Here is a 27,721-nt window from a genome sequence, read left to right as displayed (position 1 = left end):
GAATTACCTTCTCGCGTACGTGGATGTAAAACACAATAAATAACAAACATTTTTAAGCATTTAGAATGAACCAAATTCTCCTCTCCCTCCCAACAACTTAATTGACCCCCATTCATCCTTTTTTTCTGATTAACAATAGACATTCACGACAATACACTCTAATACCGAATGATTTCACTGTTCACAGGGTACGATTTCTACGACCCCCTCCGCTTCCCAGAGAACAGACACCCCAATCCCATGGAGGATCTCTTCCAGATCACCTCCTACCCTCCTAAATGTCGCCAAGGTAGACTATCGTCCCGGGGTGAAGGCAACCTAGGTAAACAGTTGCAGTACCACTGCCCCTGCGGCAAACAGTACAAATGGGCCGACAGCCTCAGAAGACACCAGCGAGTCGAGTGTGGCAACAAAGAGAAGAGATTTCAGTGTCACGTGTGCAAGAAAAAATTCAAATATAGATACGACCTCCGCAACCACTTGGTCACCCACAATTCTTATCAATAATTGACAGTAAAATTTTTTTAAAAACAAATAAAAATAAAATTCAATGATTAATGACGCAAACCTCTATCGCATCTCTCACTCACCCTCCTAAATCCCCCTGGTGATGTAATAATGGTGAATGGTAAATGGTTGAACTGATGTTGAACGATGAAGAATTAAAAGCCGAAGTAATGAGTTTAATGTGTCTGTCCTACTGTGTTGTCCTAACCACTCACGGATTGCGGTAAATAGTTGGATAAATTTTATGTGAAATGTCATTTTCTTATTTTCTAGAGTACGCCCGTTCATCGGTGAGTCCTATCGACTGGTTCTATCACTATCAGAGCATGTACCTGCGTTTGGTAGCTGAGAATCAGATGGGTGAAACTAACATTGGTATCAATGATTACGGTTACGACGAGAGACTTCATGCACAGGTAAATCCAAGACAGAGTCCTGGTGATAATCCAGTTAATTGCTCGTCACAACCGAGTAGTTATTACTGTCCAAAGTGTGGTAATGCCTACAGTCGTCCACATTCACTCAATCGACATATTAGATTTGAGTGCGGAGTTGAACCCCAGTTTGAGTGCCCCATTTGTCATAAAAAATCCAAACACAAGCATAATCTTGTTCTTCATATGCGCACTCATCAGAAATCTTAATGAGAACTCGAAAATATTTACTGCGATTTTTGTTACAAAAAATAATGCAGAGGGAGACAGAACAATTCCGATGTTATTTGTATCATTTCAAAGTTCACGGAATGATCTTCATGCGAATTAAAATTTTCGAATATTCCCTCTGCAAAAGTTGAACCATTTATCATTAAAAATAGTCGATTAAGCCTTATCTACGTTTAACTTTGTTATTCCGTCATTATCATAATCATTACCGCATTGAAATTACACGGAGAGAAGTTTTTTTGAAAATTCCAGGGCTTGGGGAGGAAAATGGAAGCTCAGTGGCAGCTAGGAAAAAATTCTTGGATTTTTCTCGTATTGATGTGAATTTTGATGTGGATACGTCTATGGTTTTAATGTGGGGTGTCATTTTGGGAAACGGTCCTTATGTGCAGTGCCATCTATCGGAACTCTAGAAAATTCTAGACATTTCTAGGTAATTCGAGAAGTTTCTAGACATTTCTAGGTAATTCGAGAAGTTTCTTGAAATTTCGAAGAAATTCAGGGAGTTCCCAGAAAATTCGAGGGAGTGTAAGGAGTTTCTAGGAATTTCGAGAAAGAAGGAAAGACCATGGACGTATCCACATACAATTACAGCTATGTTGAAGATACAGCTGCCTGCAATTTTTCTAGATTTTCTCTCTACGTAGACTAGTTCATCCAATTCATATGCGTTCCAAAGATTAAGAATAATCAAGAGTTTATATTCGTTTCTGATGTTTCTACTTGATGTTTTCGAGATGATTAAGTGTAAATCACTGCCATTACGATTGAAATTGCAGTGCCATACTCTCATAAAGAGTCACAAATCTACAAATATACAGTTCTACTTAGTTATTACAAAATAAGAGATAAGTTAACACATATCTGTGATGCGATGTAGCTCATGGCTGATCAAAAACTCAAACTAAAGAGGATAAACAAATATTTTTTGTTAATTATCATAAGTACCTAGCGCTAGGCAATGGAGCTAATTCCAATAGTCGTCTTTTGGAAACGAACAGTCTGATACATTACGAGAAATATATATATATATATATATGTTGGATACTTGATTGATGATTGTTACGGACAAAATGTATAATTTTCAAAATAAATACGAAACGTTCATATAAATAATGAGTACTCACCGTTGCAGCATGTCTCGATGTTTCAAGTATATTTCTCTTTGGGATAACTTTTCTGCATGCCTATTCGCCTTGTGGCCTCGTCCTCTCATCCTCTGACTCCTGGTGGTGGTGGAGACTCATGGGGAAGGGTTATTTATGTTTCAGTTAAGAATCCCGTACAGAGGGAGGAGGGCATGTTTAACTGTCCAAAATGTGGCAGATCTTACACTCACAAATGCAATTTGGCGAGGCACCTCAGGCTGGAGTGCGGAGTTGGACCGAAATTTCAGTGTTATCGGTGTGAGAGGAGATTCAAACATCGTCATCATCTTCAAGATCACGAGAAAACACACAAATGGGATTTTTTCCCGTATCCGAGCTAATTCTGGATTTTATTTTATTTTTTCTTTGTGAAACTGATGCTGTGGATTTTCCAGTCATTTCAATGCGATAATTAAATATTTTGTCATGTGCCAAAATTCATTATCACGTGATTATTCAATTTGTGAACCTATTCAACTCCATACACTCCCTGATACTCGTTAATGGTTTAATTGAATAGTTGAATTAACGAAATCATTGGGATTATTGAGCACAAATTCTAATTAATCATTAAATGATGACCCCAGTTGTTGACTATTCGAGGAAAAAAATCATGAGCATGAGATCAACTACTCCAAGGGACATAATTTCTTTGTTTTTTCGTCCTTGGACAACTGGTGAATCGGTTCTCAGCGAACGAACGGGGTAAATTGATGCCAATGCTGCTACATCATTGATTAATAGTATTAATTGCGACTTATTCACCTCGAGAATCATCATCACCACGTCCAGATGTCCATTAGAACCATAAACGGACATCAAGTGCCAGAATTCCTTTGTTCTCTCACTCCTCAACCACTCTCAAGTGCATTTTCCACAATAAAATCGCGTAAATTCACACAAATTCCACTTTACTGTTGATTATTAATATTAATTGTCACTTATTACCACCAAAAATCATGTTCATCAGGACCAAATGTCGATTTAAAACCGTAATATCCACCAGGGACCACAATTCCTTTGTTCTCAATAACATCAACAACTCTCAAGGGCATTGTCAACGAAAAAATCACACAAATTCCCCCGAACTTCACATCACCGTTAATTAATAACATTAATCCTCCTTTATTAACACCAAAAATCGTGTTCACTAGGTCTCTATGCCTATTGCAACCCGCAATAAGCATCAAGTGCCGAAATTCCTTTGTTCTCGCGACCTTCAAAAACTTGGGAATGCATTTTCGACGCCAAAATCGCGTAAATTCACATAAATTCCACTTCACTGTTGATTATTGAGATTAATTGTCCCTTATTTCCATCAAAAATCAAGTTCATCAGGACCAAATGTCGATTTAAAACCGTAATATCCACCAGGGACCACAATTCCTTTGTTCTCAATAACATCAACAACTCTCAAGGGCATTGTCAACGAAAAAATCACACAAATTCCCCCGAACTTCACATCACCGTTAATTAATAACATTAATCCTCCTTTATTAACACCAAAAATCGTGTTCACTAGGTCTCTATGCCTATTGCAACCCGCAATAAGCATCAAGTGCCGAAATTCCTTTGTTCTCGCGACCTTCAAAAACTTGGGAATGCATTTTCGACGCCAAAATCGCGTAAATTCACATAAATTCCACTTCACTGTTGATTATTGAGATTAATTGTCCCTTATTTCCATCAAAAATCAAGTTCATCAGGACCAAATGTCGATTTAAAACCGTAATATCCACCAGGGACCACAATTCCTTTGTTCTCAATAACATCAACAACTCTCAAGGGCATTTTCACCGATAAAATCACGCAAATTCCCCCGACCTTTACATCACTGTTAATTAATAATATTAATCCTCCTTTATTAACACCAAAAATCGTGTTCACTAGGTCTCTATGCCTATTACAAGCCGCAATAAGCATCAAGTGCCGAAATTCCTTTGTTCTCACGTCCTTCAAAGCTTGGGAATGCATTTTCGACGCGAAAATCACGTAAATTCCATCAAATTCCACTTCACTGTCAATTAGCAATATTCATTGTCACTTTTTACCGCCGAAAATAATGTTCACTGGGTCCCTTTACCCGTTTAAACCTGCGATATGCACCGAGCGCCACAGTTTCTTTGTTCATTCGCTTCTCAACAACTCGCGACTGCGCTCTCACCCCTGACGCGGCAGCGAACAGCAACAATGGCGCTGCAGTCGCAAAATGTCGCTCGCCGTGTGAAACAAATGTTTATGTTCCGAAAATGTGGTTTTAAAAATACGTTTTTTAGTTGAAGTACAGCGTAAATAATTTCTCAATGTCATACAAGTACATCTGCATGACCTGGAATATATAATATCGATAAATCGGGGTTTATTAATCCAAAAACGTAGTTGATATTTTGGGGTTAATTCTGGTGGATGAAGTAGTTTTTGCAATGATTATAAATTATTTTAAAAACGAGATGTTGTTGAGGTACTGTCAGTATGCAGCGCGGAGCCAGCCGAGGTATTTTTTCACAAGTGCTATCAGGAATTCATTCACGAGGAGAAAATCAGAGGCGGAATTGGCGTCCGAGAAAAAACGGGAGACGGTGCATTATTTCACCGCAATTGGGTTGTTAACTCTCGGTCTGGCTTATGCTGCTGTTCCTCTGTACAGATTATTCTGTCAGGTAATTATGGCATGTCACATAACAATTCATAACTCGAGAATAAATTCATCAATTGAGGTCAATCTGGACTAATTACAAAGAGGAGGAATTGTACTTTACGAGGAAAATATTCCTTTTCATCAACATTTTTATCATTGATGTTCAAATTACTAAAAAAATTAAGTGATGTATTTTTTTGGAAAGTGATGTAAAATTAACCCTCTTAAATCATTAATATCTCCTGATCAAATGACCAAATTTAGATAAATCAAGTCTCATTTTAAAGTTTAAAAGATCCTCTCGAAATGAAAAAAAAATCTTCGAATTTTACTCTGCCAATCACGAGTTACCCACCTCTGCACATAAATTTTTTATCATAAACTCATGTTTTGTCGTCATCATTGTACTGTAATTAGATAACTGAATTGATCAGATACTTATTCATTAACTGATGCACGCTGCCTAAGAATTAACGTGTCATCAATGCAATGAATTCAGGCGACGAGTTATGGTGGCACCGTCAGCACTCACAGCGGAGGGGGCGTCGACAATATGAAGCCAGTGAAGGACAGAATCATAAAAGTCCATTTCAACGCCGACACTGGGGCAGCTATGCTCTGGAACTTCCATCCCCAACAGAGAAATATCAAAGTGGCTCCTGGTGAAACAGCCCTGGCCTTTTACACAGCCACAAACCCATCCGACAAGGCTGTCATTGGAATTTCTACGTACAACGTAGTTCCTTTCGAGGCTGGACAGTACTTTAATAAAATCCAGTGTTTCTGTTTTGAGGAACAGCAGTTGAATCCCCATGAAGAGGTAAGAAAGTGCATTAAGGCATCAATTAGAAAAATAACACGATTTGGCTATATTTTTTAATTGATGAAAATGCCTGAAAATCGTAAATTTCAGTCATTTTTACACACCTTCGAACATTTTCGTAAATATCTCTGATTTATTTGACAAAGAAATTTCCCTTGGATAAATGCTCTGTCGTATTGATAAAAATAAGAAAGCAAAAAAAATTCTAAAAATAAAAAACTGATAATTTTCTACTCATTAATCTATTCAGCATTCAATTTTTGTTTTTACTCATGGTTTTTTATTTTATTTTCATGAGTACCAGATGAAAAAAAGAATACAAAATGAATGATAAATCAAATAGAATTCGGTGATTAATAAGAAAAACTCAATAATTTCTTTTTACATTATTTATTTTTTATTGATCTATTTATGGATTTATTTTTATTACCTTCAATTTCTCTTCGTAACTGGCAGTATTAACAAGATTACCTCATAAATTATTGAAGGTTGACATGCCAGTATTCTTCTACATCGATCCAGAATACGCTGAGGACCCTAGACTAGAGAATTGCGACGACATCACCCTTTCCTACACGTTCTTCGAGGCTAAAAGAGGACTAGATTTGCCTGTACCAAGCTATATTAAGAAGCACATTACCCAGGGCAATTAGTCAGTGTCTAGGCAGAAATTGTACAGAAGATTATCAATTAAATATTAAATTCTAATTTAATTCAATTGAGTTATTAATTGCGTTTTCCCTGGACCTAACTTTGTTTTATGTGTTTAATTTATTTTTTGGTGATTTTTAGATCATTTTTAGGAGAATTTGAATGAAATATCAATGCATTTTGTTACTGAACAACTAATAAATAAATATCAAGAGCACTCAATTCAAATTCGGAGTCCAATTCGAATTGATGATTAAAATCTTTGAAAATAGGAAATTTGATTCATATTGAAGCCTTGCATTTGTTAAATGTTTAAAATCCATTTTTTTAAATCCAGTCGAGTTATTAATTCCACTTTCTCTAGATCTAACTCCTTTCTATGCGTTGAATTTCTTTTTCGGTGGTTTTTAAAATCTGAATAGGGCATTTACTGGGTAGGCTCGTCTCAAACCACAGACTTTCTCCTTATCGATGTACATGGCATCGATTTTCAGGGACAGATCGTGTTCCAAACCGTTTCTCGTTCGCAGGAGCCTCTGGTGCTGGCACTCAAGCTCTTTCAACATCTTGTGCATCTTCTCCACTTGATGGTTTATGTCCTCAATCTCCTTCTGGAGGCTCACATGGGCATAATCGCGACATAACTCTAGCTCTGGACGGTGCATCCTGGCTTCCAGACGTGTGTGGGCGACTTTCAGGGCGTAACTCTTGTCGGCTATTGATTTTCTCATTATTTCGAGATTCTTCTCGACGTCGAAGATCTCTTGTTGGACCTGGGGAGATATATTCATGTAATATTCATGTAATTTTTCAACAGCCTGACGAAGCTAAAACAGTGCTGTCAGAAATTATTTGAAATTTAAGCAATAATTGCGTTTAAATTCTCAATACTGGGAATTTGAATTCAAGTTAAAATCAAATTTGTTCACAGCTGTTTTCTTTAATTCTTTAATTCCCCATGATGTTTAATTTGAATTTATAAAAATGGAGATGAATATGAACATTAATTCATGGAATATTTGGGAATGATTAGAGTGTTACCTTGTGGAGATGCTGCTGGAGTTGATTCTTAGCCTCCAACAACTCTGAACTTCGTCGAGACAATGCATTATTCGTACTCGTCCAGGTCTCCCACATTTCTCGAGACACTCTGTTCACCAGGGCCTCGGCCTCCGCACGTAACTGAACGGATTTTGCTCGTTCGCTCTGGGATTTCTGGACTATCCTGTTAGCTGCGTCTGCCCAAGTCTCTTGCTCTGAAACACTTGCACGTTTTTTCCAGTTTTAAAGATTAAAACTCGAGAGTTTAGTTCACAAAGTTCATTAGAAATATTTATTGATTACCATGGATCGTATTTTTCAATTCCAGCGTAGTACTGTATACCATGACTGTAATTGTTCAATTGATGGCACACTGTGTCTATTCCGAGAGCACTCTGTTTATTCTTGAGATCCAACTCAAGTTGATTTTGCGATGCTCGACAGTTTCTCAACTAAAAAATGATTGATTCGGTTAATCCAAAGAACTCAAACCATTTAAACACTTCCATAAATTAATAAAGTAACAAAATCAATTGATGTTTGGATAATCAATTTTTCAAATCTCTTCATCAGACCCAGAGAAATGATTTTTTTTAAATAAATAAACTTATTTGAATCAAATAAATGACCTTAAATTTGCTTTTTCGTTCGTTTTTATTCGCATCATTTTTTTGAAACTTGAAAAAATGTTTCCTTAATCAAAATGAAGACTTTATTAGTTCGAAAAGAAATAATTAGATAACGATGAGAACAAATATACTTTGCAATGCAATATTTTTTTATTTGGGTTAGTAAAAGAATCAAAAGTTAATTTTCATAATTTATCTGCACAAACCTGATCTTTGCACCTCTCCAGACAACCCTCGAGTCTCTTCTGATTGCTCTTGAGGTTCGAAACCTCGTACAGGAGGCACTTCTCCGAGTCATCGTGCACCAGTTCAGTGCTCTTCCTCGCTTCTCGATGGTAAAGGCACTCTTCAGCTATATGAAGTGGCCCCTCAATGTCCTGAACAGCTTTCTCCAGGACACTCCTGCAATCCTGGAGTCTCTCGCACTCCTGAATCAGTCTCTCCAACTCTGCAGCGACTTCGTTCCTCCAGAATGTTACGTCTGTTATTCGTTCGCCCAGTCTCCTTCCTGTCTCGTGTTGGGTAATCTGGATCTTTTCCTCTGCCGCCCTGGATATCGTAATAATTTTTTTAAAGGAATTAAAGGAGATTAGCGAATTTTAATAGAGGAGAGATGAACCCGGAATTAACTTCCTGATGTTATTTGTGCCACGAAAATTTTTTTGAGGCAAGAATTTGAATGAACATGTTTTGTAGACATTTTTGGGCATTTTGTTTTCTCAAATATATTTGTTTGGCATAAATCAACTTTTTTCTCAGTGCAAAAAAATTATATTTATGAATTCACAAAAATTTTACATCTCATATGGATTTAAAAAAAAAATTTAGGTGATAATGAATGTAATCACCGCATGATCTTGACAGCGTCATTCCGCATCCTCTCAGAGTAGTAAGTATTGGCGTCAGCATCGTTGTAGAATTTGATCTGCTTCTGGAACCACTCATTGGGAGTGTATCTCGTGTGCAGGGCAGACTGAGAGGCGTGCACAGGATTTCTTTGGTAACCTGTCACTAGATTTGGAAATTTCAGGGGCTCTGTCGACATCCCCGTGGCTGGGTCGACAGCGTATGTGGAGATGCATTTCTTCGATCTGCGTAAATGGGGATTTTATGAATTTATTAAGACATTGATCATCCCTTTAAATGAATTTTCAATTCATTTTATTCTTGGAAAACTAATTAATTTCATGATTCCAATTGGAATTGATGATTTGAATGTTTGAAAATAAAAAATTCAATTAATTATTGATTTATTATTGAAGCATTTATTAAATATTTAAAAAAAAATATTTTTTCACATTTTCAGCATAAATAACAAAATTAATGAATAATTGGAATTCAAGATTTAATTAATTATTGAAATGTTTGTATTTGTGAAAAATATGAAAAAATGTAATCTTTTGGGTTTTTAACATAAATAAAAAAATCCTGGATAATTTGATCTGAAAAATTGAAAATTAATTCTCAACTGTCAAATTAAATTCAACAAGTGAATTGTCAACTCAATAATTGAATAAAAATCCTTACAAAGGGACCAACTGGACATTCTCATAGCCAGCACTGGGTCGCCAAGGCATTAGTGTATGATTTTTATGATATTCGATTGATCTCACTGGAATTGCTGGCTCCAGACAGGGCATGGAGGACCCCACGTGGCTCCAAGGTTCGATTTGCTGAATAAAAAAGCCATTAAAATTAAATATTCCATCAAAATCTGTAAAATCTACCAATAAAAATCATTAATCCCTCGTCAAAACAACAATTCCATTTTTTAACTAAAATGTCCCTCTTCACTATATCCATCCGATAGAAAAACATTCTTCGACAGTTGAGGAAGGTCAAGGTTCACGAATGGCTGTCAGTGAGTCGATCGTCATGGCAGATGTCCCTACCGAAGCTCCAGAACGTACGTCAATTCCTCTATTTATTCCCTTGAAACTCCAAAATTAAAAAAAATGCAATTAGACAACAATTCCTAACGGTTTCCTCTCATTATTCAGTTCAAAATAATCATCATTCACATCGATAAACACTTGTTACGACTCTAATCATTCCCAAAGAGGTTATATTCCTTCGCAATCTCCATCAAATCACAAATGCTCCCACGACAGCCACATGCCCCCAAATCCAATGAAAAATTATTTAAAATATTCAGATTGTCCTGGGACTCAGAGTGAGTCTGCGGGGAAAGCTTCAGCATGTGCTGGCTGTCCGAACCAGAATATCTGTGCGTCCGGGGCCACAAAAGCCCCAGATCCAGGCATAGCTCTCGTGAAAGAGCGACTTGAATGTGTTAAACACAAAATTCTAATATTATCGGGAAAAGGTGGAGTTGGGAAGAGCACGATGACCTCGTTGCTCTCGAGGACACTGGCTGCAGACGACCCAGACAGAAACGTAAGGATTAGAGGATAGTGGGGTCAAATGGGTTGTCTGTTATCCCCAATTACTGCAGAACGTCAGAGTAAAATTCCCAGATTTTTATTTCCATTTTCAAGTTGTTTTTTTCATTTTTAGAATGAGACCTGATTCATTTAAATCGCACATTTGGTCGGGAGATATTAATTCATTCTGCCCCATGCTTTCATAGTCAAATTACCTGGGAATTGTTTTTATTAAGGATGTTTATCATTCTTTGAATGAGACCTGATTCATTTAAATCGCACTATATTCGGTCAAGAGATATTAATTTGTTCTGCTTCATGCTTTCCTATTCAGATTACCTGAGTATTTATTATTAAGGATATTTATCAATCTTTCAAAAAAAATTCTTTTCGTATTTCGAGAAATTTCTATTTTGTTTAGACTGATGAGGGAACGCAGCAATAAATATTTCGAATGATTAAGAAAAATTAGGTTCTGAAGCTTTGATGTAATAAAATAAATAATTATCATTTTTAAATAGCTAATTTCCTTGCTGGAAAACTCCAATGATAAAAATAAAAATAGAGGGCAATGTAAAAAAATGTACCGAATTGTCTATTCTCTATTCAATTTCTGATTCCGAAGATAAGATTAAAAATAGAGGGCAATGTGCAAAAATATACTGAATTGTCTAGTGTCTATTCAATTTCTGCAAAAAAAATCAAAAATTTTTTGAGTGCTTGCTTTTTTGAATGAACAGCTTTAACTCACCCGTTTTCCTAGTGCAAGCACATCAATGTGATCCTCGATGTACATTGTGTCATGTTAAGAACTGGGAGATACCCTCGTGGTACAGAATATCCTGGAATACCTCGGTATCTATAGCTATTTGTGTCGTGTCGGGCTGTACCAGGGCCCTATCGATTCCTCGAAATGCATTCCCAGAGGGTTTATGTAGTTGATAGACACTTACTGAATCGCAGGTAAACTCCGGAGCATAAGGATTCGGCTGGGGTTAATATTTTTGTGAGGGGTTATTGATTGCTTCTGTGTAATACATCACTGGGGGGTTTCTGTGTCGCAGGTCGCTGTTTTGGATATTGATATTTGTGGGCCTTCACAGCCGAGGGTCCTTGGGGTGCTCGGGGAACAGGTCCATCAGAGTGGCTCTGGGTGGTCACCGGTCGTAAGTCACATTGATTTCTTAGTTTTTATGAAATTTAACAAATTTGTTGACATCAGTTTTTTATGAATATCTTGGAATTTGAAAGCGACGAAAAAATGTTCAATTTTTTTTGTTAATTCTTCATTCATTCGCGTTCCAGATAACAAATTGAAGAGTCACAAGGGTCAGAAACCAAAATTTCCAAGAAATGATTGTCACAATTTTTTTTGTTTCATTTTTCACTTTTCATTTTCATTTCATACAGACTAGATTGAATAAATAGAGAGTATAATAATGAAATCAATAAAATGAACGGTTCAAAATAATACTCATGAAGGAAAGAATTATTTATATTACTTATATTTTAAAATTACTAGACTACTTAACTATCTTAATGTTTTAATAATATGAATACTCAAAATTTTTTATTTCTGTTTGGTTTTTGTCTAAAGAGAGCGACAGAAAGGTAGTCATCATCTCCCTTTAATTTTGAGATGTTCAGAAAAAAATAAGATCAGAAGATTGATTGACTTTAGGGTTTCACAAAACCCTAGAGGCATTCCAAGCCTCGAAATTCGAAATTCCACTCAAAGTATTCAATACAGGCCTTTTACCTCTCCAAGGGAAATAGAAATTTTTCGATTGTAAATAACTCGAGATCATGACATTGAAATCCAATGATTTTTCTTCATTTTCAAGGCATTTTTCGAGACTTTAAAATGAATTATTTCACCTCGTCCTCTCCTAATTCAACGTTTTTTACGTGGACCAATTTTCTCCTGACTTTCTTCGTCTTGTATGTTCTACAACAATTGTTATTATTTCAGTACATTGAAGATAATTTATCGTTAATGTCCATTGGATTCCTCCTGGCGAGTCCCAGTGACGCCGTCATATGGAGAGGACCAAAAAAGAACGGTAAATCCATGATTTTCGCCATTCAAACACTTCATCTTCTGTTTTTTTATAATTATTTCTCTCGCAGGAATGATTCGACAGTTTCTCTCAGAAGTAGACTGGGGAAACCTCGACTATCTTATCCTTGACACTCCCCCGGGCACCTCCGACGAGCATTTATCCGCCACAACGTATCTGAAGGGTGCAGGGATCACTGGAGCTGTTGTGATAACAACTCCCCAGGAAGTCGCGTTGTTGGACGTCCGGAAGGAAATTGATTTCTGCAGGAAAGTGAACATTCCCATCCTGGGCACCATCGAGAATATGAGTCTGTTCGTCTGTCCCAAGTGCAAAAACACTGCGGAGATATTTCCAGCGTTGACTGGTGGAGCTCGGAAAATGGCAAAAGATCTGGATATTGAGTTCTTGGGGGCTGTCCCTCTGGATCCACTGCTGGCGAGGTGCTGCGATGAGGGGAAGAATCCACTCACTGACATGCCTGAGTCACCAGCTGTCGCTGCTGTCAAAACAATTGTGACCAGTGGGTATTTTTAGTTTTTTAGGGGGCAAAATGGATCTCAAAGTATTTTTTCAAAAGTTGAAGAATGGCGGTTTAATTAATTTGATTCATTTGTTTTTTAATTGCAGGAATAGTCGAGAAGTGCGAAAAAAGTGGGGAGAATAACACGACTGCTGAGTAGTACGAGGAGTTTTATAATAATCAATGAAATGGACTATTTTTGTCGAAAATAAATATTGTATTATAATCAACATTTTTTTCTCCACGTGTTTAATTCTCCCATGCTCCTTAGTTTTAATAATCGATGATTAGTTATTACTATTAATTGTTAATTGTTTCTCCAAGTATTGTCTTCTTTTCATTTTCACCCAGGGCCAGGGTGTCAGATCTCGGATTTTTCCAGGGGGAAAGTCGACTTTCGCCAAAATCGAATTTTTTAACCAGGTGAAGGTTGATTCCAACTATTTCAGCGACGGGCTATTCAGAACTCTCAAAAGTACGTCGAAAAAGTGAAAACTGAAAAAAAATTTTTTTCACCCGGAGCCAAAGGGTCAGATCTCGGATTTTTCCAGGGGGAAAGTCGACTTTCGCCAAAATCGAATTTTTTAGCCGGGTGAACGTTGATTCCAACTATTTCAGCGACGGGCTATTCAGACCTCTCAAAAGTATGTGGAAAAAGTCAAAACTGAAAAAAAAATTTTTTTCACCCGGAGCCAAAGGGTCAGATCTTGGATTTTTTCAAGGGGAAAGTCGACTTTCGCCAAAATCGAATTTTTTAACCAGGTGAAGGTTGATTCCAACTATTTAAGCGACGGGCTATTCAGACCTCTCAAAAGTATGTGGAAAAAGTCAAAACTGAAAAAAAATTTTTTTCACCCGGAGCCAAAGGGTCAGATCTCGGATTTTTTCAGAGGGAAAGTCGGTCAAAGGGCCACAAGGGTCACGAGGGCCAAAGTGTCAGATCTGGGATTTTTCCAGGGGGAAAGTCGACTTTCGCCAAAATCGATTTTTTTAGCCGGGTGAACGTTGATTCCCACTATTTAAGCGACGGGCTATTCAGAACACTAAAAAGTATGTGGAAAAAATGAAAACTGAAAAAGTTTTTTTTTCCGATTTTCACAGGGTCAGATTTTCCGTTTTTCCCGGGGGAAAGTCGACTTTCGCCAAAATCGAATTTTTTAGCCGGGTGAACGTTGATTCCAACTATTTCAGCGACGGGCTATTCAGAACTCTCAAAAGTATGTGGAAAAAGTGAAAACTGAAAAAAAAAATTTTTCACCCGGAGCCAAAGGGTCAGATCTTGGATTTTTTCAAGGGGAAAGTCGACTTTCGCCAAAATCGAATTTTTTAACCAGGTGAAGGTTGATTCCAACTATTTAAGCGACGGGCTATTCAGACCTCTCAAAAGTATGTGGAAAAAGTCAAAACTGAAAAAAAATTTTTTTCACCCGGAGCCAAAGGGTCAGATCTCGGATTTTTTCAGGGGGAAAGTCGGTCAAAGGGCCACAAGGGTCACGAGGGCCAAAGTGTCAGATCTTGGATTTTTCCAGGGGGAAAGTCGACTTTCGCCAAAATCGATTTTTTTAGCCGGGTGAACGTTGATTCCCACTATTTAAGCGACGGGCTATTCAGAACACTAAAAAGTATGTGGAAAAAATGAAAACTGAAAAAGTTTTTTTTTCCGATTTTCACAGGGTCAGATTTTCCGTTTTTCCCGGGGGAAAGTCGACTTTCGCCAAAATCGAATTTTTTAGCCGGGTCAAGGTTGATTCCCACTATTTAAGCGACGGGCTATTCAGAACTCTCAAAAGTATGTGGAAAAAGTGAAAACTGAAAAAGTTTTTCTTTTCAGATTTTCAAAGGGTCAGATTTTCTATTTTTCGAGGGGGAAAGTCGACTTTCGCCAAAATCGATTTTTCCAGCCGGGTAAACGTTGATTTCAACTATTTAAGCGACGGGCTATTCAGAACTCTCAAAAGCATGTCGAAAAAGTGAAAACTAAAAAAAAAATTTTTTCACCCGGACCCAAAGGGTCAGATCTTAGATTTTTTCAGGGAGAAAGTCGACTTTTGCCAAAATCTAATTTTTTCACCGAGTGAACGTTGATTTTGTATTTTTCACGCATTTATTTAAATTTTTGGATATGTCCTATTCAAGAACTTTTTTTTGTACGTTTCCGAGGGGGTTGGTAATTTTTTAAGGGACTAAGACCGTCCTTAGAAACATACTCCAATAGAAATGGTTTCGTTTCCTATTTCAAGTTTCCAAGTTTCAGTGATTCTAAGTTTTTGAATTTCTTCTCACTGAAATATTAAAATCCCTGCAATACTAAAAAAATGTTTTCTAGCCGATTATGCCTTTCCGGTTCTCTAAAAATAAAATAAAAATTATCCACTTGAAAATGGATAGTTTTTATTCAATAATGAATATTTTGAGAATGGAATAATGTTGACTGATTCAAACACCGTTTGAAATGCACGCGCGTGAGTAGAGCAGCGGTCCTGGGCGTGCGCAGTCGCGCAGTCCAGCTATCGCAGTCGCACGTCTCGTGTGGTCTCGTGTTCCTTCGCGTCGTTCGAAATACGCCGGGTTTTCGATATTTCAGAACTAATTGTGAGATTTCCATCAACAATGATGAGTTTTATTAATCGAAGTAAATGATAATGAACTTGTAACAATGAAAAAGTGTGGAATTTTTGGCGAATGGCGTCGGTTTTGGTGTTTGTGTTTGGGTTTCGGAGTTTGTTGTGGGTATCCGGGGTTTACATTGCTCTGAACTGAGTACCGGTGCTTTCTTAATATCAACAATAAGTGGAATTGAAGAATCAAAATGTCGATGCACGGAGAACAATGAAGAACTGTGATTTTTTGTGCGATGGCGTCGGTTTTGCGTTTCTGGTCAAGTGTTGGGATTTGTTGTGTTTTTGAGTGTTTACGTCTCTCCGAACAGAGAACCAATGATCAATGAGTGAATTGATGAGAACTGAGAATTAATAATGAAGTTAATTAGTTGGATTCAAGTATTAATTGAGTTAGAACAGTGAAAAGGGAGAATTTTTGTGCAATGGCGTCGGTTTTGGCGTTTCTGGTCAAGTCTGAGAGTTGTTGTGTTCTGGAGAGTTTAGGTCTCTTCGAGCTGAGAACTGATGGATTGTTATCGTCAATAATCAAGTTAATTAGTTGGATTCACCGATAAATGCAATGAGAACAATGGAAAAAAGGGAATTTTTGTGTAATGGCGTCGGTTTTGGCGTTTTTGGTCAAGTTTTGGGATTTTTTCTTTTGGATTTCTATGTTCTTTTGAACTGAGAACTGATGGATTATTATCGTCAATAATCAAATTAATTAGTTGGATTTAAGTATTAATGAAGTGAAAAAAATGAAAAGTGTATTTGTAAGTGTTGATGTGAGTGATTTTATGTGAAGTTTTTTCCAAAAGTCAATAATAAGTGCAATATTTCAGAAAAATCTTCTATTTTCCTCAGAGAATCATAGTTTTTGCAGAGCCATAATTTAATTACCTTTCTCTATATTTTTACAAAGAATAAAAATTTCATTTTCAACTTCAAATTTTTATTTACGAACATGAATTCAGTTTGCATTGAGATAAATACTAGATTTTTTTGTAATTATTGAAATATCAAGTGATTAGAGTCAGTGTTATGTAGTGCAATCATCAGGATCATCATCTTCTCCGAGGAAATCTCTGCCCTCCAGACTCGTTGGTAAGTGATTCCTGCTTTTATCATCAAGTCTCACCAAATTCCGACCTGAGAACAAAATACATAAACAATTTATCGTAAAAAACGAACGAACACTGGATGATTTTTTATTTTATAATAACTCGCGTACCAACAGCAACTCGCAATTTCCTCTGTGAAGAAGTATCCCTAATGAACATTGGGACCGATGGCTGCGGCCCCTTATGATCCGCGATAACCCTTTGCACACGCCTGAGGGCTGAATCAACAGTTCTAGACTTGCTAGCTTTGCACAGATAACAGACACATTGTGCCAAGAGTACGTCACACTCTGGCATGCCGATCATTTGACAGCCATGCATTGTGTGGACAGCAGTATCTGAAGCACAAAAACCCATTAGTGCACTGTTGAAAATTTTCGTCTGAATTTTCGGAGCCAAATTCAGGAAATTTTTATCGTGTTCGAGTTCCACTGATTTTTCCGGAAATCTTATCATTGAAAAATCAAATATCCCATTGATTTTCTGTTCAAATACTCTGGAACTCAATGAAATACTTTAAGTAAATACTTTAAAGTTTAATTATTCTATGAAAATTCCAAAAAATCAGGAAAATTCAGGGAAAAATTGAAAATTTATGTCATTTTATTTTTGAATATTCATGTTTCACTAAAATGAATGAAAATTCAGAGTTGAATAAAATCTTCAGTTATTATTGTGTTCCTGAGGAGCATGAAGCCCAATAATAGATGAGTGGATGAATCCCCTCATAAAACAAATAAATTTCTTCAAATTCCCACTAACCCAACGCATCAGGATAATCAAGGCCCACATCCTCACTAGCAATTCTAATCAATCGTTTCCCAATGAACACTGGATCCTCTCCAGTAGCCATCAGCCTCGCCAGCCAATACAAAGCCCCATTAGCATGACTGTCCTTGATGCATCTGTGCATCGCAGCCACTAGATCCTGGTTCCTATCGCTCCTCCTCTCTGACAGCGAATAAGCTTTCTCTAAATTAGACTTCACATCATCTAGCCCAATTATCGGTGCTCCCTGGCTTCTCCCTCTAGATTTAATCGTCAATTCAAGACTACTCAGGGCAATTCTCGCATCTCCATCGCAGATATTTGCCAGCCACTCCATTGCCCCTCTTTCAATGACGAATTCCTGATCAGGATCTTCTCCTCCATCACTCGGGGTGATTCCACCCCCCAACGCTTCCACCCCCTTCTCTAGAATCTGTTGGATATCCTCTCGGGATAGTTTTTGCAGTGAGAAAACTCGACATCGACTCAGGAGTGCTGAGTTGAGACTGAATGAGGGGTTCTCCGTGGTTGCCCCGATGAGAATGAATGTTCCAGCCTCCACGTGGGGCAGGAAGATGTCCTGCTGGAGCTTGTTGAACCTGTGGATCTCATCCATGAAGACAATAGTCCTACGATTGCTCTTGGCTTCTGCCACTGCAGTGGCCACTGCTTGTCGAATATCAGCGATACCAGAGGATGTTGCTGACAGTTTGATGAATCTGGTGTCACTGGAGGTCTTGGTTTTCGTCATCTTTGCTATGATGTTGGCTAGGGATGTCTGTGAATGCAAATACATTAGGATGAAAATCAAGAAATGGGGATAACAAGTATTTTTTTGTGGGAGCGTTTTAGACAAAAGGTACAAGAAGTCACTGAATTTCACTGGATCTTGAGCTCCAGATGATTTTTTTGGTTTCAAAGGGACATGAGAAGGTTGAGTGGAATATATTTTATTTCACTGCCAATTCTACCTTTCCACAGACTGGGGGACCCCACAAAATCATAATACTAGTAACCATTATTTTTTTATGGGAAAGTTTTAGACAAAAAGTACGAGGAATGACTGAATTCCACTGGACCTTGAGTTCCTGATGATTTTTTTTTTGGTTTCAAAGGGACAGGAGAAGTTTGAGTGGAATATATTTTATTTCACTGCTCATTCTACCTTTCCACAGCCTGGAGGACCCCACAAAATCATGCTAGTAACCTCCTTCTTCTCCATCAACTGCCCCAGGACAGTCGAAGTCCCGACCACATGCCTCTGCCCAATGTAATCACTGAAATCAACAGGTCTGAGTCTCTCTGCCAGTGGCACGTGCCCCCTCACACCTGTCGCTTTTTTCTTATTCTCTCTATCACCTCGCAAGTTCGAAGCAAACATGGAAACTACTTTTGGTTTCGAACTCTCGTTGCTTTTCTGCTGTCTTCCAGAGCCCTGAGGTTTTGTGTCATCATCAGTATCAGGTGTTTCTTGGATTCTCAGCTTTTTGACATCTATTTTTTCACCATTTATGAATGGAAAGGTTCTTTTGCTGGAGGAGGTTGAGGCAGTCTGATCACTTTCATTGAATAAACATAAATCCACGTGAGTTTCAATCTCATCTGATGGAAATTTCTTTGAACAGACTGGACACTCCATATTTTTAATTGATATTATTCCACTGTTTTCACCATTACATTGTTTTTATGGGAACCGGCTGATTGCGCCAGTGACCGGCGCAGTGTCACAGAAACAAATCAGTATCTAACCTAAAACTCCTCCAAACAGTCCAACAAGTCAGTCTAACACTTCAAAACATCAAAGCCATGTGACAACACCCGAAATATTCTCTCCAAAAAACGTTCACACAGCGAAAATGGAGTCGATGTCAGAGCAGCAGAGGTACCGAATCCAACAGGAGGAGTTTGTCTCGAACCATGGGGGCAGCTCACCCCTGGAGATACTCCTCCTGATGCTCCCAAACATCCTCGCCATCAGCCTCACCCATTTCGTCCTCCTGAAATACGGTAGAAAGCTACCCAGGAACATCCAAACGTTCGTCGAGTTCGTTCTGAATGTCGTACCCTGCGTCCTCTGCTGCACGATCCTCTCGGAGTACACGATACCAGTCTCCATGGTCATGCTGACGGCATCAGTACTTTTCTCCCAGAACATCCACCTGGCCCCCAAGACCATCCGCACGGAGAGGTCCACGAAGAGGATACCGTTCCTGACGCACTTTCGAGCTCTCACCAACATCATCACTGCTATTTGCATCCTGGGGGTGGACTTCAGGGTCTTCCCCAGGAAATTTGCCAAGACCGAGGTGTACGGGTACAGTCTCATGGACACTGGGGTTGGCCTCTTCGTCATGGCGAATGCTCTAGTGGCCCCTGAGGCCAGAGACTTCCTGGATATCCCCAGAACGAATCTGATGAGGAGGTTCTCGGAGAACGCTAGGGTCTGCATCAGGGGGTCGGCCCCTCTCTTGGTCCTGGGCTTCGGGAGGTTCCTGGCTGTTGAGTACTCTGGGTATCAGAAGCACGTGTCTGAGTACGGGGTACACTGGAACTTCTTCGTCACCTTGGCCTTCGTCAAGATCTTCACGAGCACCATATCGAGCGCCATCAGCTCTAAATTCGCGGGGCTGACTGGACTCTGGATTATCGGGATGCATGAGTACGCGCTGAGCACGAATGGACTGAAGGAGTGGGTCCTTGGGAACACCCCGAGGGTGGATTTTGTCTCGGCAAATCGAGAGGGACTGGTGTCTGTTCCTGGTTACGTGGGGCTTTATCTCATTGGCATTGCTGTGGGGAGGGTCGTGCATATGACGTTCAACTCCGCCAGGCGGCACGCCTTGGTGACGAGGTTCAAGGTTCATGGGGTGGAGTTTGTGTGCAGCAAGTTTCATCTGATTTTGGTCAGCAAGCTGCTGATTATGGCCTGCATGAGCTGGGGGGTTACTTTCTTCTGTGACTCGAGGTTTGGGGTCTCGAGGAGACTTACTAATGCTGGGTACTGCTTCTGGATCGTGGCCCTCAGTACCACTGTGCTTGATGGACTACTGCTGGTGGATATTCAGATGGATATCGTCAGGCAGATCGTGGGTGGGAAGAAGAGGAGCAGCAGGAGTGAGAGCAAACGAGTTACGTTTGAGGATGGGGACTCCGAGGGGGAGGTTGTGAGGATCACACCGGAGATTTTTGAGGCTGTTAATTATAATGGACTGGTGTTCTTTCTTCTTGCTAATCTGGTGACTGGGGTGGTTAATATGAGTATGCGGACTCTTTATGTGGAGGGGCTTCAGGCACTTCAGGTTATTATCGCTTATATTGCGACGGTTATCGGGGTCTCGGTGATCCTTTACAGGCGTAAAATTCAAGTGAAGCTGTAATTAGGGGAACAAGTACTTGATTTTTCAAAAGTTTGAGTGTTTTATTAAGTCGTGTGGATTCAAGAGATATGTACAGTTTTCGATAGGAAAGTAATGAGTGTTCAGTTTGAATGAGATGAAGATTCAATTGAGTGTTAAAAAATATCTGGGTTAATCAAGTCCAATTAAATGAAGCCCAATTAAATTTTTTCATTAGGGGAACAATGTATTGAATCTTTAAAAGTCCCAACATTTTATTGATTCGTGTGGATTGAAGAGATATGTACAGTTTTCCATAGGAAAATAATTATTCAGATGTAACTGTAATTGAGATACATTTGAGCAGTGGAATGGAATGATTTTTCTCCTTCTTTCTGAGTATCTAAAAATATCTGGATAAATGGTAACTAGAGAGAACTTTAGTGCGAAAAACAACTCTTCGCATTATCTTCATAATTCCTCTCTCGATGTGCCATGGATATCTTCGCGTGACTCTATCCTCTTTGACTTTCTATTAACAAATTCCTGAAAGTCTCGGTGGTTATTTACGTGCTCCGCCGCAAGCGATACGATCCTCACGAACTCGTCAGTGTCAAAACTGTAGTTTGTGAATTTGGCATGTGCACCGCCGTCCGGATGAGTTCCCTTAGATAAAGAATATATTTTGCATTTTAGATTTTTCGTCAGGGTGAGCTAAGAATGAGGAGAGAAATGAAGGGATAATTGATGGGTTCGAGGGCACTTACAGGGTCTTGTTGTATTAATTTTTCACCGTCTTCCCATGTGAAGTATTTTACACCTCGCAATCTGGCGAGATCTTTGTAGCAACCAGCGTCTTCACAATTGTACCTAAATGTATAAACAAATTGTTAGGATGAAGTAATAAGTAGTTTTCTGTTGATTAAGTGGAGGGATTGATCGTCCAGCGATTGAACAAATGATAGTTGATAATAATTCCAAAGAAATCATTACATTCCATGTAATTAATCATTTCTTCTAGTCTACAATGAGAGAAAAAACGAACATGTTCTCAAACAAGTCTTGCTTGCAACGAGGATATTTTTTTTTTAAATTATTAAATCTATTTTTGCGAGAACAATTTTCCATCTCAGGACAGCCTTCAAATAGTCAGCACTAGATTTTATTTTTTTGTAGTTTTCAACTGGCGATTTTTTTGGTTCAAACCAGGGATCGACTTCAATCATTAGTTTTAGGAATATTTGGATTAAAATTTATAAAATAATTGATAATTTCAATTATCAATTGACCACGAATTAAATAGTTGAAATATAGGATTGTAAATGTTATAATTGAAAATATGGGATTTCAAATTGACTATTGGGCAAAATATTTCTAAATTTTTTAAAAAGGTTTTTCGATTAACCAAATAATCGTCAATCCTCCGAACTCAATGATTGATTGATGAAATAATTCGGAATTTGGATATTCAACTGGTAATTAATTCAATAATTTAAAATTGATGAGTATTATTAGCTATTGACTTCTTCAAAATTTAACTTTATTTAAAATTTATGATTCTGTCTATATCTGCTTCACACAAGACTTGTTTAAGAGTTTTTTGACTCTCAGAGTAGAATAAATAAAAGTGGTTTGATCACTGGACGATTTGTCTTCTAGAAAAAACGTACAATTCAAATACAGCAGCCCAATCAGGTAGAAACATAGCGTGGGTCAACCCAGCGCCATGAATTCCGATGAACACATCAGTGTTTCGGGTAATATCAAGTTGTTTCTTGAAAGACACATCTTTGTTGTATATCACCTGAACGAACAAAAAATAAAATTTAAGGATTTCAGTAATTCAGAGGATTTTATTTGAAGAAGTTTTTTAACTGTACCTTCCTGACGCTGTACTCAGGATTTTTCTTCAGGGCCTCGACCAATTCGTCCTCATTGAGAATCCTTCGGTATCTAGTGTCTCTACTAAGCAATGTAACTCGAACTTTTTTATTTTTCCTCTCACGAAGTGGTATATTGAGTCTGTGGAGTATGTGCTCACTGAATGCTTTGAATAGACCACTTTTTTCACAGCCATAAATCTGCGAAAACATGAGTTAGAATATCGTAAAAAGATTGTAGAAATTTCTCTTCATTTCAGGAGAGTGATATTTAATTTAATTTATACGGGAAAAAATTATGAAATTTCAGATTTCACTGAAAATTCTATGGAATTACACAGGAAGACGAGAATTCCCAAACATACTTGAGTTTTTAATAAAAACATGAATATTTATGAATTTTCATGGAATAAAAAACTAGAATTTACAGTTTCCACTGATTTTTTCGTGAAATTTTGAATTTTGAATTATGAAATTCCTCTAAATTCCAGTAGAACTATAATGCGATAAAAAATTTCAAGAAGTGTATCAGAAATTTCAGTCGAAAATTTTCAACATTCTATATTCAGCTTCGAAAAAAGTAAAAAATCTCTCCTGAAATTTAGATCACAATTTGATCTCTCAACATGTAAATAAAATAGTTACCAACGGAGTATTATAATAAAGTCCGAATATCATCCTCGGCAACAGCGGGAATACGATATTCTTGAAGCAAACCGTCTGCCCGCGAAACGTCTTCAGATCCCACAGGGGATTCTTCGTGAAAGCCTCGAAGGCATCTTGAAACGCTGATCGATAGCTTCAAGACAAACCGATACACATGAATACAAATTCAATGCAACTAAAATAACTCGTTGATACTCACCTATAACTTTCCCAGATCATTATATGATTGTCCGTGCTGAATGCCGTTGGGTGAGACAGATTAACGTGTAGTGAAGCGTAGAGATTGAAAAAGTCACAGAAGTGGTGGTACAAATTTACTGCTGCAACATAGGTGTTGCTGTCAAGTTTGAAAAAAATTATTTAAATGACCATGATATTATTAATAGCAGAGTAATTTTATGGTAGAAATTCACTCACTCGCGTCTATTTTCATGAGGAAAGTCGGCTTTTCTATGACAGTGTCACAGTCACCGTCGACTATTGGCCGGCGCTTTAACTTTCGAAAGTTTCGGAGCTCGGGGCCCCACGACTGCAGTGCACTTATGTGATCCGCGTTGTCTTCTAGTCTTTTCTTATTGAGCCTTGAATAATTGAATGTTATTTGCGGGTTTTCACATTGAGACACAAATTTATTCATGCCAAATAAATTTGTGCTCATTATTTTTGTCTTTCTCTCTTTTAATTTAGTAAAAATGTTGGAATGTTCCACTATGGGAATTGAATTTTTATTTGTTGTCGTCAAAAATGCATTTTAAGATCAATATTTGTTTGAAATGAGAATTGAAAGGCAGATCTTGTGAGGAAATTTCGATTTGTTCGGCATGAATAAAGTTTTGGGGTGGGTTTTACATTTTAATGCGCAATATTCCAGCCTAAGACTCACGTGCAGTAGCCGCCAATCTCTCCCTCCTTCAACACATCCATTTTATATCTAATTGGTTCTGTTCTGTGCACTAAATTAGTGAAGTTGATCATGATGTTTCTGCCCCGACAGAATCTCAGGTGCTCCGAGCATTCCAACGATGAATCATCCTTTTGATTATAAGCGTGACGCAATTTGACATAAATTAAAACACTTTTGCTCATTTATTCAGTACTGAAGCGGGTCAAGTCAGAGAATTTAGTGTAGACTATTGTGAGAATATTTTGGACATAATTTGGTTTTCGCACATTTTTTAAATGAGCATTCGAAATTTTCTGCCTGATGTTTCGCTACGGAATTTTTCATTTCTGAACGGAACTTACTATGAAGAGAGGCTCACAGACTAGCTTCATCTCTCTGCGCTGGTCCCTCACGTAGCCAAAATCACCCTGGGCGTAGAATGTTTCCACTTGTGCCCCTTTCGTTGCTACCCAGCCCTTGTGGTCTCCGGGACAGTGGGGAATTGAAAATGCGTTATCTGGTTTACAGTTATCTTCGTACCCCCAACAACTTCCCTCGATCAATTGATCCTGAATAGTAAAAATTATTATTCCACAATGCAGTGAATTAGAATTCAGTAGCGAAGTGGTAAAACGGTTCAAGTCGACTTATCTCCCAGTTGAGTTTTCAAGGAATATTTCGGAATCTACGGGAGATAGCGAAATTTTGGTAATTGCATTTGTTGTAGCTCTCAACCGGCTGTACAGAAAAGGTTATAACAAAAATTTAGCCATCTCCCTTAGATTCCGAAATATTCATTGAAAACTAGTCAATAGTCAAAATTGACTTGTACCACTTTACCACTTCGCTACTGAATTAGTCAATTCCCCTCTAGAAATGACAAATTTACGCGGAAAGAACTCTATTTCTCAAAGTTTCCTCGATTCCCTAATACTTTATCTGCAAATGCAACTGACTCATTCTATTTAAACATTCGATTACCAACTATTATTGCAAATTAATTAATTAATGTATTTCCCTTCATACAAGAAAAAAAATACATTATTTTTTCTATGTTTAAAGACGAAAAAGAGTCATTAATCTTTGGGTCATCAATATGAGAAAAAATAATTAAATCTGCAACGAATCAAATCGAATTGAATTGAATTGAATGAATTCTGAAGACAAAAACGACATAACACGCAATCGAAAAAAAAAGTAAATACCATCTTTAGTTTAGAAAATTCTCCATCGATCTATCAAACTCCGAGCGAATGCCGAAAAAAAATTTCGAAATATAGCATCACCATACCTTATAAGGACAGTCAGGATCCTCCCGGCATTCCCGAGCTCTCGCCGGAAATGAGTTGAAATAGTACTTGAGATGTTTCGGTGGCAAATCAATCGCCGAATAATTAAACATCCCCTCAACAGTGAGAAAAATCCCCAACACGAGGACGATTATTCCCGAGTAATTCCTCATGCTGCGATCAATCACTGGAATAATATGGATATGTAACTCAGACCGGAAGAATATTATACTTGGCTCGTTAAACTTGCTCGGTGCGAAGGAATGGAGTGACTGAGCGCGGGTGAGCGTGGAAAAATCACCTGAAGGTACAGGTGGGTGTATGACCTCAGTTACCAGTAGCGCCGGATGAATACTGTGTCTTTCACTTGGTTTAAAGTTTAACTATCGCGATCAATGTTGGGTGAGGAGAGGGCAGGGGAGAGACGGGCGGGGGGGATGGAGGGTTTAGGAGAAGGATGCAGGGAGCAATATGAAATGAAGGAGGAGAGTTGCACGTGAGGTGGTTACAGGAATTCACTGGCTTGCCTTGAAATAACATGGAATTGATGGCACAGGAAATAAAATGCGGGGATGGTGTATTATTATTCCACGTTATCCATAATTTATGATAGTATTCCCGCTATTTCTCAGCTCATTGACTGGTTTACCAACTCAACTCATCATTAAACACGATATTTAGTACTTAATTAATGCACTCACGTGATTGAGACACTGCAAGGTGTGATGCTGTGAGTTATTCCAACTTTTAAGGAAAATGTTGGAACTCGTTCTACCACCATCTGGAAATTTTCACTCTCGGCTGATCGCACCACTTGCACTCTCTACGTCCGCGATTCGATCAGCTGTATCGGGGTTTTTTTTTGGTCTTGACGTCTGGGCGATACTGCGGGGAGGAAACTGTACACGTGGGGACGCGAAGAATGGCGCATGTGGGATTTTTTTTTGAATATTGTGGCGGGGCACCGACGGTTGGGAATTCATCTGTCGATGGTGAAGCTATTATCGTCTGTTAATTCCTCATCATTTGTTGATAGGGTGATATCTTTTTTATCGACTGTTGGAAATTTTTTAATCGATTGGGGATCGATTCAATGTCTGGGATGAAGTTATTGATTTTCTTAATAACGTCAGTAAGAAATGTCGAAATGAAAAATTTTCATTTTCACCTGGATCGAGGGTCAGATCTTGGATTTTGTCAAAGGGAAAGTCGACTTTCGCTAAAATCGATGGTTTTCCCCAAGTGAATGTTGGTTCTGTATTTTTTCAACGCGGTATTCGTATTTTTAGATATTTCATGTTTAAGAACTCTTTTGTGTGTAAAAATTGGAAAAAAAAGTTTTCACTCCTTTACGACCCTCAAGTACGTAGCCGAGAGGGTTGCTAATTTTTTAGGGAATTGGAGGAGTCTCTAGACAATCGACTTTCGCCAAAATCGAATTGTTTCACCAAGTGAATATTGTTTCTGCATTTATTCAGCCTTTAGATGCCAATGAAATCCTCGCAGGCAACAGAAAAGTCGAAAACAATTTTTCTTCATTTTCGCTTCAAATTCTGTGTGAAAGTGAACTCAAATTTAATATTAACTTTGAATTCTGCTATTTTCGTCTGCTAGGTGTACATACGTTTTTTTTCGTTTATAAACCCCTCGTTCTCTTCATCTATCAGAGATGATTTTAATTTTGATGTTAATCACGATGCAGTGAGTGTCATTGAACCAATCAACGTTAACGCTTCTTCATCGATTAATGATTCATTAACAATTGTTGATGAAATGCTATCTTTCTCACCGACTGTTGACACAGAAATTGTTGATCGATGATCGATTAAATCTCTGGGAATTAACTATTTATTTTATCGTTTTTTGTTATGAAGTGTAATGAAAAAACGTGAAGAGCCTTAGTTCAGTATTTTTTAATGAAATAATTTCTTTTAAAATAAATCCTCGTTCTCTTCATCAATTAAAGATGATTTTAAATCTGACATTGATCATGACACAGTGATTGTCATTGCATCACAGAGGATTATCGTCATACGTCAATATAAAATGATAACTTCCGTACAAGAAGGAACGGATAACAAGTACCCAAGTACCGATAGAATCCACCTAG

General features: G+C 38.1%; 6 protein-coding genes and 1 pseudogene across 7 annotated transcripts; 4 read left to right on the top strand and 3 right to left on the bottom strand.

Annotated features, from left to right (window-relative positions):
- Window positions 1-365: 365 nt before the first annotated feature.
- LOC107036251 lies at window positions 366-1,571 on the top strand (annotated as a pseudogene).
- A 2,956-nt stretch (window positions 1,572-4,527) lies between these two features.
- LOC107036367 (cytochrome c oxidase assembly protein COX11, mitochondrial) lies at window positions 4,528-6,499 on the top strand. Its single transcript, XM_015254306.1, has 3 exons — window positions 4,528-4,980; window positions 5,458-5,778; window positions 6,270-6,499. The coding sequence occupies exons 1-3, from the start codon at window positions 4,744-4,746 to the stop codon at window positions 6,432-6,434; spliced, it is 723 nt and encodes a 240-aa protein (XP_015109792.1). The 5' UTR covers window positions 4,528-4,743; the 3' UTR covers window positions 6,435-6,499.
- Window positions 6,201-11,282, bottom strand: LOC107036365 (tektin-3). Its single transcript, XM_015254303.2, has 7 exons — window positions 11,238-11,282; window positions 9,630-9,775; window positions 8,951-9,193; window positions 8,309-8,651; window positions 7,777-7,925; window positions 7,474-7,696; window positions 6,201-7,205 (listed from the first exon to the last, which is right to left on the bottom strand). The coding sequence occupies exons 1-7, from the start codon at window positions 11,280-11,282 to the stop codon at window positions 6,840-6,842; spliced, it is 1,515 nt and encodes a 504-aa protein (XP_015109789.1). The 3' UTR covers window positions 6,201-6,839.
- Window positions 9,921-13,299, top strand: LOC107036366 (cytosolic Fe-S cluster assembly factor NUBP1 homolog). Its single transcript, XM_015254305.2, has 6 exons — window positions 9,921-10,008; window positions 10,258-10,499; window positions 11,551-11,652; window positions 12,459-12,549; window positions 12,617-13,069; window positions 13,177-13,299. Exons 1-6 carry the CDS (start codon window positions 9,954-9,956, stop codon window positions 13,227-13,229), a joined length of 996 nt encoding a protein of 331 aa, XP_015109791.1. The 5' UTR covers window positions 9,921-9,953; the 3' UTR covers window positions 13,230-13,299.
- Window positions 13,300-16,654: 3,355 nt separating this feature from the next.
- On the bottom strand, window positions 16,655-19,266 carry LOC107036353 (ATPase WRNIP1). Its single transcript, XM_015254286.2, has 4 exons — window positions 18,724-19,266; window positions 17,553-18,336; window positions 16,901-17,128; window positions 16,655-16,818 (listed from the first exon to the last, which is right to left on the bottom strand). Exons 1-4 carry the CDS (start codon window positions 19,195-19,197, stop codon window positions 16,709-16,711), a joined length of 1,596 nt encoding a protein of 531 aa, XP_015109772.1. The 5' UTR covers window positions 19,198-19,266; the 3' UTR covers window positions 16,655-16,708.
- A 53-nt stretch (window positions 19,267-19,319) lies between these two features.
- On the top strand, window positions 19,320-22,332 carry LOC107036354 (GPI-anchored wall transfer protein 1). The gene has a single exon (XM_015254287.2). It carries the CDS (start codon window positions 19,415-19,417, stop codon window positions 20,933-20,935), a length of 1,521 nt encoding a protein of 506 aa, XP_015109773.1. The 5' UTR covers window positions 19,320-19,414; the 3' UTR covers window positions 20,936-22,332.
- LOC107036352 (EGF domain-specific O-linked N-acetylglucosamine transferase) lies at window positions 20,779-26,495 on the bottom strand. 2 transcript variants are annotated; one of them, XM_015254283.2, is made up of 11 exons: window positions 26,313-26,495; window positions 25,614-25,798; window positions 24,685-24,891; window positions 24,323-24,471; window positions 23,857-24,020; window positions 23,639-23,759; window positions 23,419-23,572; window positions 22,774-22,974; window positions 22,564-22,697; window positions 21,661-21,763; window positions 20,779-21,559 (listed from the first exon to the last, which is right to left on the bottom strand). In XM_015254283.2, the coding sequence occupies exons 2-11, from the start codon at window positions 25,782-25,784 to the stop codon at window positions 21,365-21,367; spliced, it is 1,599 nt and encodes a 532-aa protein (XP_015109769.1). In that variant the 5' UTR covers window positions 25,785-25,798; window positions 26,313-26,495; the 3' UTR covers window positions 20,779-21,364. The 2 variants fall into 2 exon arrangements, with proteins under 2 accessions (XP_015109769.1, XP_015109771.1); XM_015254285.2 differs by lacking the exon at window positions 26,313-26,495 and adding an exon at window positions 25,913-25,936.
- Window positions 26,496-27,721: the final 1,226 nt, after the last annotated feature.

This window comes from Diachasma alloeum, unplaced genomic scaffold, assembly GCF_001412515.2.
Source record: "Diachasma alloeum isolate Michigan unplaced genomic scaffold, Dall2.0 Dall_scaffold_00208, whole genome shotgun sequence".
Lineage (NCBI taxonomy): Eukaryota > Metazoa > Arthropoda > Insecta > Hymenoptera > Braconidae > Diachasma > Diachasma alloeum.
The sequence above is the reverse complement of the archived record's forward strand: the minus strand, read 5'-3'. Positions and strand labels throughout refer to the sequence as shown.

Bases quoted from the DNA above. Each gene is read 5' to 3' on its own strand.
- LOC107036367 (XM_015254306.1), top strand. From the start codon at position 4,744: ATGATTATAAATTATTTTAAAAACGAGATGTTGTTGAGGTACTGTCAG. The intron at 4,981-5,457 runs GTAATTATGGCA...CAATGAATTCAG, and splicing joins TGTACAGATTATTCTGTCAG to GCGACGAGTTATGGTGGCAC. The intron at 5,779-6,269 runs GTAAGAAAGTGC...AAATTATTGAAG, and splicing joins AGTTGAATCCCCATGAAGAG to GTTGACATGCCAGTATTCTT.
- LOC107036366 (XM_015254305.2), top strand. From the start codon at position 9,954: ATGGCTGTCAGTGAGTCGATCGTCATGGCAGATGTCCCTACCGAAGCT. The intron at 12,550-12,616 runs GTAAATCCATGA...TTTCTCTCGCAG, and splicing joins GAGAGGACCAAAAAAGAACG to GAATGATTCGACAGTTTCTC. The intron at 13,070-13,176 runs GTGGGTATTTTT...TTTTAATTGCAG, and splicing joins TGTCAAAACAATTGTGACCA to GAATAGTCGAGAAGTGCGAA.
- LOC107036365 (XM_015254303.2), bottom strand. From the start codon at position 11,282: ATGTACATCGAGGATCACATTGATGTGCTTGCACTAGGAAAACGG. The intron at 7,926-8,308 runs GTTTGTGCAGAT...ATCATTTTTTAG, and splicing joins TGGAGAGGTGCAAAGATCAG to TTGAGAAACTGTCGAGCATC. The intron at 7,206-7,473 runs GTAACACTCTAA...ATATCTCCCCAG, and splicing joins TCCAGCAGCATCTCCACAAG to GTCCAACAAGAGATCTTCGA.
- LOC107036353 (XM_015254286.2), bottom strand. From the start codon at position 19,197: ATGGAGTGTCCAGTCTGTTCAAAGAAATTTCCATCAGATGAGATTGAA. The intron at 17,129-17,552 runs GTTAGTGGGAAT...TTTGTGCTTCAG, and splicing joins TGATTATCCTGATGCGTTGG to ATACTGCTGTCCACACAATG. The intron at 16,819-16,900 runs GTACGCGAGTTA...TTTTGTTCTCAG, and splicing joins GAAATTGCGAGTTGCTGTTG to GTCGGAATTTGGTGAGACTT.
- LOC107036354 (XM_015254287.2), top strand. From the start codon at position 19,415: ATGGAGTCGATGTCAGAGCAGCAGAGGTACCGAATCCAACAGGAGGAG.
- LOC107036352 (XM_015254283.2), bottom strand. From the start codon at position 25,784: ATGAGGAATTACTCGGGAATAATCGTCCTCGTGTTGGGGATTTTTCTC. The intron at 24,892-25,613 runs GTATGGTGATGC...TTTACTATTCAG, and splicing joins ATCCTGACTGTCCTTATAAG to GATCAATTGATCGAGGGAAG. The intron at 24,021-24,322 runs GTGAGTCTTAGG...CAATTATTCAAG, and splicing joins GAGATTGGCGGCTACTGCAC to GCTCAATAAGAAAAGACTAG.